This window comes from Apostichopus japonicus, chromosome 16 (genome assembly GCF_037975245.1).
Source record: "Apostichopus japonicus isolate 1M-3 chromosome 16, ASM3797524v1, whole genome shotgun sequence".
In the NCBI taxonomy this organism is placed as follows: Eukaryota; Metazoa; Echinodermata; class Holothuroidea; order Aspidochirotida; family Stichopodidae; genus Apostichopus; species Apostichopus japonicus.
The window spans coordinates 19,454,681-19,463,675 of NC_092576.1; the positions used below are offsets into that span (position 1 = coordinate 19,454,681).

General features: G+C 36.8%; 1 protein-coding gene across 1 annotated transcript; it reads right to left on the minus strand.

The window, feature by feature from the left end:
* Window positions 1-1,406: 1,406 nt before the first annotated feature.
* LOC139982755 (proline-rich transmembrane protein 1-like) lies at window positions 1,407-8,557 on the minus strand. Its single transcript, XM_071995841.1, has 4 exons — window positions 8,436-8,557; window positions 5,870-5,898; window positions 4,657-4,788; window positions 1,407-3,610 (listed from the first exon to the last, which is right to left on the minus strand). The coding sequence occupies exons 1-4, from the start codon at window positions 8,440-8,442 to the stop codon at window positions 3,467-3,469; spliced, it is 312 nt and encodes a 103-aa protein (XP_071851942.1). The 5' UTR covers window positions 8,443-8,557; the 3' UTR covers window positions 1,407-3,466.
* Between the last annotated feature and the right edge of the window lie 438 nt (window positions 8,558-8,995).

An 8,995-nucleotide genomic window follows, 5' to 3' on the forward strand; every position in this document is an offset into this window, starting at 1 on the left:
GATGGTACAGGTGGTTGGAAAATATGTCAAACCCCACTTTTGTTCCATATCACATCTGCAAAACGGTTTTGGACAGATTTTCCCAAAATATAATTCCACTGTACTTTCTGACTATTTTAAATGGACTTATCAGATTGGCTGAGAGGAGACAGGTGTAAACATACAACATAGAACTTAAAATGGAAGAAGAACAATATAACTTCGAAAAGAATCTAAATTAGGCCTATATAGTTTAACTTATCGAGCAGCAACAAACTGTTTCGTGGAACCAAGTTTAATTTCATAAAAATATGTTCAAGATTCCCTTTCGCTTTCCATTCCGTTTACATGTTTCCTTCGAAGTCGCTCACAATTCTTTGCATTTATTTAATTTTAAGAATTCTTTACAATCCGAAAAATTAATTGGGCACTTCATTGCCTAACGTTGAGAATTAACGTAAAATATTAGCTTAGGTCGACGCTTTTGCGTGAGCTGTTTGTTCAATATGCTGCAAGCGACAAGCCGGAAGTAGCTTAATTCTATGTGGAGTATTTTTTTCTCCATTAAGTTTGTGTATGAATTACGTACAAATCTACGGTTGAAAGGTTCATTGGGCTGTCTGTTATCAGTTCAACTGTTGACCTTTGTACAATTATACTCGTTCTATTGAATAGCTGGCGCTAGTTATATTTACGCAGAGTTTCATCTATAAGCATGGAGTTGGTAAATCCTAAATCAGGGTGTAACCGGTGGATTTCAACGACGCAGGTACGTGTGTTGGTAGTGTATGGGGTATGGGGGTTCTTAATTCCCCAACAGGTTTCGTAAGGGTATGAACCTTTACGGAAGTTCCAGCGGCGGATCCGAGAGTTTATAAAGGAGGGAACATTTGGCCCTGCATGGGAAAGTTTTAGCCGACTCGTTGGAAAAACAAGGTAAAAATGTAGACGTCATTTTGGAGGATCTGTATATAGACTGTAACTTAGATCCATAATTAGGTCTAAACGTTATGATTTATGTATAAAGTTGGTTTTTAATCTCCTATAACCTTAAATCTTAGGTCCGGATGAGTGGTCTTATTCTTCCCCGACTGAATTAAGAAAGACATACGCGACTGAACATTCTCTCGACTGGGGATGGAAGCTGGGAACCCCACCCCATGCAACTGGTTCGGTTGACTCCGAGCTGATTATACTGATATATAATACTGATATATAAAACTGATATATAGATGGATACCTCTCTATATTTAGAACATCAATGGGGTACAAAAAACATTTGAATATTTATCAATTGGGCAACTTAATTATGACTTACTTGTAATCAAATGAAGAAACAATCACTGTCTCACAAATAGTTAAAGTAATGTTTCAGATCAGTAAGATGACAAGAGTGCACAGAATAACAAAACAATACACAAAAGACGTAGGCCTACACATATTTAATGTTTAACTCAACGGACAAGCCATGTTTAAATGTACTATATACTTAAAAGAATTGTCTGGTATAGGCCTTAGAAAGTTACCTTCAAAAACGATAAATAATTTTCCAAACATGTTACCAATATATGAGAACGCTAATGTTGCGTTTGGCAGAGAAACGATTTTTTAATCGCTTAGGATGGATATTTCAATTACATTTTGAACAGTTACGAACGTGACGTCATCTTCGAAAATGCAGATTGCGACATAACCCACGCTCCATACAGTCCTTACAGAAATCACAATAAAAAAACTTAATTTTCGTTGAAATTCCTTTTGAATTATATATGGTTTTTTTTTTTAAATCGTTAAGCCGTCATAGATGTTGTGCATCGGTGATTACGTGAAGATAAGTTTGAACAGCAGACTCTTCGTTGTTTACATTGCGCTGTTCATCTCAAATGCGAAGAAAGTTTGCATGTGTAGGCTACTATAACGTTTACAATCGGCCAGTTCTGCGAAGCCTAAGCTTCTCGGTACTACATTCTGCTCTGACATCGATTCCGTCAAGTCTCATCTGTCGATGTTCCAAATTCTTTTCAAGCTTCCTTTTACTGTAAAGCTAATACGTGAATTTCATTTCAACGAATTCGAAGAACGGTTTAAGAACTGTTGTTTTAGTGTGAGAGTGTATTATGTGCAACGATATGTACGTACCAACTGGGAATGATAGGCTGTATACGTACGTTAGCGATGTGTACGTAATACATAATAGGCAATCCCCTGTGCGTGTACACGCGAGAGTGTAGTTGCTGCGGAAATCAGAGTGCTAACGTCAAGTCGCTCGTTTTGCCTATTTGCCTGCAACACGTCATTCACGAAATTGATGCGTTCTAACAAACAATGCTTTTGGTGAGAAACTAGTGAACTGGTAAATCAGATTTCTACAAGAAGAAAACGTCGAATGGGGATAATTTTTACATGGTTAGAAAGAGAAAAATAAGAACTACAAGGACAATGTATCCAAATCTTCCACCAGACAATTCCTTTAATCTATGCAAGGAAATACCGTCATAGAATATGATCCTTTTATTTACACTGAAGTGAGGTGAAATCTAAAGTGATGGGCTTGACGAAAAGCTCTGAAAATGGGATTTTCCTACAGATAGATTGTCTGTAAGGCAAATCCTGCGAGATTAGACTAATAAAGGATTTGATGATGGGGTTGTAATCGGTCACAAACAGAACGCTGACTTGTAATTTTATAAGTGCCCATAGTTCCATCTGCTAGCCCTTAAAAAATGCCCTGTACGATAAGCTGGTGAGGTTAAATGACGTTCAAGAAATATCCAGTTACATAGATGTTCGTAATCACGTGGGCCGGTGCAAATGAGTTTCAGTCTGTCTGAATTATTGGCAGACTTTAAGTAATATCATTCTTAAGACTACGTGGTTGAAAGCTCTGTAAATGTAAATGCACGTAAATATCAGTAGGCTTATAATAATAAAACTATCCATATTTACCAGTGCATCCAAAGTATTAAGCTTTTGGAGTTTAGACACTTCTGTGGAACACTTTATATTGTCATGGAATGAATAAACAGTTCAAGTTCAAGTTAATTGCGCGTTTCTCAGCGACCGTTTAGCCAGACAAAAAATATCGTCACTGTTTGTGTAATAATGTTATGTAAGTGGAAACACAGATATCACTTCCTGGTCCGATTAACTTTACACTTGGTAGATATGGGCCTAGGTATGAGTTGTAGAGCCTGCATGACGAATGACGTCATATATGGTCTAAGGTCAAACGCCAAAGAACCAAATATCACGTATACTCGTAAGCCAAAATAACTACAGTAACTATAATGACTATACATAACCATCTGAGTAATATACAAATAACCAAAATAAAACTGATCTTGAACTATGAATCAGAGACATGATATACGGAGCAGTTATCTTTTTCTCCCTCAAACCAGATTGGGTCGGTTTGAGAGTTTACTTGCGGTTTGGACATTTCCAAACTTGCCCCCGTCACCCCAGTCTCTTCATGCGGCATCAAGTTTTAAGTACCCATGGTAATGTTAAGTATAACAGAGATTGTTATCAAGATTAAACCAATAACAAGAGAAATCAAAGACAACTTTTTTGCTTTTGCTGCAGCGTCTTGGGCCCCATCTACATCCCCACGGTTGAAAAGATCTTTGACCTGAAAAAAAAGACAGAGGATAGTAGTGAATGAAGAAAGTTGTAAACAGAATAATAAAAGAATGGTCCAGGTCAAAATTTGATATGTTTAAGAGGAACATAATCTACGCACTCTAGTTCAATTTGCATTTAATTCCTTTGCACCGTTTTTGAGATATTGACAGTTGAAGTTGCCACCTTTATTACCAAAAGTGAAATTGGAGCAAACAGGTGTTACGTCATAGTTACACACTGACAAATAATGTTTTGACCTGGACTATTCTTTAAACGTGCCAGAACGCGTCTGGTATAATGAGTTTTTTATGATTCATAACAACGATAAACCATATCAAGTGACTTCCTCTTTCGTCTGTTCCTTTCTTGAACTCTTTAACAATCGATAGGTGCAGAAAGCTAATCAATTCCTTCATTTAAAAGTCACAATCAATCAATATATTGAAAACGATATAGGGTTGGAGAAAAACGTAACTCTTTTGTGTTTTATGTTTGCCAAATCCAAATACTTGAATAACGCATTGGTTTCATTAGATTTTATGACTAAATATATTAATTATAGTTAATTAGAGATATATACCCGAGTCACTGGGTTATAGTAGCTTATATCTTACCTTTGACCGAGTGCCGTGCCCATGATTCCAAAGGTGGTTGGGAGGGGACTTAAAGTTTGCACCGACTGATCTAAATATAAGGGGCTGAACTTTCACCGAAGTACCAGAGGCGTATGAAATATTTAATAATGGAGTGGGGTGCCCTCTGATAATTGAGGGCGACATTTATGTGAGGTGGCCTCCCCCTATAGATTTGTTTTGTCATTCTAGATGTCAAGTATTGCATTCTGTTACATGCTAAGATTATACTTTAGGGCTATAAGTAGCTCTAAACAGAAAAATAAAAGTATACTACAAAATACCGTAAAGAACTCGTGCATGCCTTCTAGTCGCAACCTTATACTGCAGGATTTTTGCAATAGATTAGTAAATTTCTTGACAGGCGTTATTTCATTTCATTTTCGTAGAGTATAAGGATTAAAGCGGATAAATCACTTACTCTGCTAGAAAACACAATCGCTGCGATACCAGTGGGAAGGAAACAGCATATCGTTACAAAAATAGCTAGAGCCATGTAATTATTAGGCTCAACTTGAGAATCACGAGGGATAGTTACTGTGGTTGGAGTCACCTAGAGAAAACACATAATTTATCATTGGTTAAGAGATACAGTTGTCATTTTATTGTGATATAATGTAGGCCTATGTAAACTTACCGCGATATTGATTTAATTTCAAACATTGAGGTGAGATACACTCTGATGTAAGCTTCATGTTTGAAACATTGTTAACATTGAGCAAAGAAAAGAACGTTTGTAATGTAACGTTTGTAATGGTAACACATGCACGCATGATTATACAACGTGTTTAACGTTACTCTTTAACAGTCATATTTATTGTGCAGCCTAACAGACAGAATTTATTACAAATGGAGGCTTTATAAAATCCAACAATTTCTCAAATGGGAAAATCCCCTCCCCCCCACCAACTTTCACACATGTAATCCCGACCCTTGGTTCAATTATAAAATCATCAGGTCGTTTGGTTTTACTGTTTTGTCTTACTACTACCACTGTACAGTTAAGTGATACAATTGATTTGTTTCATCGATTACATCAGCTTTTATAAAGAAACCTTCGTGGATGTGTATGTACATCAACTCACCCAGGTCGTTTTAGGTTATTATTATTATTAATGAATAAAAGCTTTGTTAAACATCCGACTTCCTGAATCACAGCTGAATCACACAAAACTTCTTGGATGCATATTTAAATATGATTGTTTTGTTTTTTCTTGATCTCTTTAAATGCAATATCGTTCAATTGTTTAAAACTTCCTCTTAACACCTACTATCTACTCACACATGCATGTCACATACTTACCCTTGACTTACCATGGTGAGTGATACAATTGATTTGTTTCATCTATTACATCAACTTCAATAAGGAAACCTTCGTGGATGTGTATGTACATAAACTCACCAGGTCGTTTTAAGATATTTATTATTATTGTTAATGTATAATAGCCTTGTTAAACATCCGACTTCCTGAATCACAGCTGAATCACACAAAAGTTCTTGGATGCGTATTTAAATATAATTGTTTAATTTGTTTTAGGGGTTGTTTTGCTCTCTTTAAATGCAATATCGTTCAATTGTCTACAACTTCCTCTTAACACCTACTATCTACTCACACATGCATGTCACATACTTACCCCTGACTTGCCATGCTGAGGATTTGGATCTGAAAATAACAAGAAAAGCTACTAATTTTTAAACTGGCGAAATTGAACGAGATATAAATTGTCCAGTGTAATCGTTAATACAAATGGAGGTTGGGTGTGGGGGGGGGGGGGGGAGTATCTGTCATTCGTATGAGCGACGAAGGTACTTATCTGCTTTAATGATATGAAAGATTTAGTAATGACTGGAAACGGCAAGAAGAATGGGTGATAACGGGGTGGGGTGGGGGACAAGGGGATGGATAAAGAATTGTAACGGAGAATATTGAAGGCACAGGGGATGAAAAGGAACTATAACGGAGAATGGGAGGGTCAAGGGGATAGATAAATAACCGTAACGGAAGACATGGGAGGGACAAGGGTATGGATAAGGATTCGTAACGAGAAATGGGAGGGAGAAGGGGGTGGATGAGGAACCGTAACGGAGAATGGAGGAGGGAAAAGGGGATGCATAATGACCATAACGGAGGACAGGGGAGGGACAAGGGGATAGATAAAGAACCGTAAAGGAGTATGTGGGAGGAATAAGGGGAGGAATGAGGAACCGTAACGGAGGATGAGGGAGGGACTAGAGGAGGAATGAGGAACCGTAACGGAGAGTGGGGGAGGGACAAGGGGAGGAATGAGGAACCGTAACGGAGAGTGGCGGAGGGACAAGGGGATGGATAAGGAATCGTAACGGAGAATAAGACGGACATGGAATGGATAAAGAGAGAGGCATACGACTCTTCCGGGCAAATAAGTGGGTAGAGACTGTTGTCAGGATCTTGGAGGTAAAATACATTATATCTTATATATTACATTAAATACCTGCCGCGGTATACATTCGACAACGTAGTGATTCTACAACAACCAGTAGACACTGAATTCAATATTAATTGATCAATTATCTACGCCCCTCCTCTTCTATGAAAACCAGGCTGAAAAGTGTCCCTTTTGATAATAAGAGTGTACCTTTTTGTAATTTTTGTAATATTAAAAAGTACTCATGCAGCAATGACAACATACATGTTCTGCTATAATGCTTAACTTATAACGGCAGCTCAATAGGGCCATGACAATTTTTTTTTTCGTTTTTCCGACTATTTTGTCGATTTTTTTAGTTAAAATTTCGTATGTTTGAGTTACACATATGTTTTTCTAACTTGTTTTCGTTTTTATGGCTTTTTGTTACGCTTCTTAAACTTGTTTTTTCGTCTTTTTAGGCTTTTATTTTCGCTTATCAGACTTTCTTTTTTCGTTTTTCAGACTTTTTTTCTTGACCCTGTACCATTGGTGCAGTATGTATAATGTGTTGTTTTTATGTTTTTTTCTCGACGCACCTTTTATCAGCATGGAACCAAAATGAAAACTCATATATGATTTGAAATTTGAAACGCAGTTTGCCTCAAACTTGCCTTATCAGAAAAACGAACAAAAAACGAAAAAGTTTGAATATCCGAGCCTGAAATAAAATGTAAACAATTGCTTCCTAGACAAGCTAGCAGCCATTGCAGCAGTACTTTTACATTGACCATAGACAGGCGAAGCGTTTTGGCTTTCCTTGTTACAACGCGAATGCAAACACATTGCAAGTATAGGCTAGGCAAAGTCGGAAAAACGGGGGAAAAATTTCAGAAAACCAAGAAAAAAAATCAGAAAAACGGGGGGAAAAGTCAGAAATACGAGAAAAAAGGGCAGAAGAACCAAAAAAAAAGTCAGTAAAACGATTTCCTTTTTTTTTTGGGGGGGGGGATTATGGCCCTATTGAGCTGCCGTAATTTATTGCATTGAAAAAAATGTTTGCAAGAAATATCTTCTATATCTATGCAGGTGGGCCACGATACCTGCCCGCTGGCTGTTACGTTACGGGGCTTCTTACTATAAATGTGTGAGTTTCTAATAGGACTCATTTATCAGAGACTTTTGAGATAAGTTTTGTTGTTTGTTCGCTTAATCAAAATTAGAAGAAATAACTTATATATTCGTGCAGGTGGACCACGATAACTGCCCACTGACTGTCACGTTAAATGGCACCTTATTGTACATGCTGCTTGTTCGCTCAATCAAAATTGGAAGGGTGTGTTAAATCTCAGTGCAGGGTGCCTCTATAATTTTTGCTTTCTGTTTTCGATAAATTTTGATTAAAAAATTAATATCAGGCTAGTTTTAATGCTTATTAACATTTACAGTTATAACATTTGCGATCGAGTGGTTGAAAGAGTAAAATGTAAGTTTTCAAACAATGGTCATTACAATTAAAAGTTACCTAAAACTTTGACAGTTTTGGATGTCGATGAAAAAAGTCTCTCATATATGCAGATTCTGATTATATTAGCTTAGTACATATCTGGAATCATAAGAATATACTCAAAGCGGTTACACAACTCAGATGATGGAAGAATCCTATTCCTCTCACTGCCTGCGTTGTTCTTATCAACTTGTTTTCAACAAATGAAACACAACCCATGCAATTAATAACGGTTTTATCATATTGTTGACCAATGTATTATAAAGCTTTTGACTTATTTCCATGCAAGGAATTAAAGTTGTTACTCACCATACATCACGGGAACGTTTTCAGGCAAAGAGTATAAGCTGCTGTTAGTATGTTTAATTTCGTTGTGAACTAGTTTACATAGTGAGTGGTTTAAATATATTTAGGATTATCTTGCTGGCGGCAAATTCGTGTGTCTTCTTAAACAAAACGAAAATGGAAAGGGGAAGTATTAACAATGTCGTACTATGCCGGCTATTCATTGTAAACTATCAATTACGTCACTTCCTCTTCAGCAGAAAACAATGGTGTTCGTGAGACATTGAGGGAAGAATTTTCAGGTAACCAATAAGCTATTTTACAACGAATTTCAAAATCTGTTGTTACCAGACTTGATCTTTATACTGCTACAGAAAAAAAGGTAAATGTCGAAATCATGCTTCTTTGATTTACCATTAATCGCCCATGAAACGATGGAACTACATGTATGAAATACAAAATATTATAGCCCCAATTTTGATGGTGTCACACAACAGTGTTCACCTCTGGCGGTTCTATACACATTATTACATCTCAAATTCTATAATTCGAATTATTGTTATATCTCTAATTCGAATTCGTGA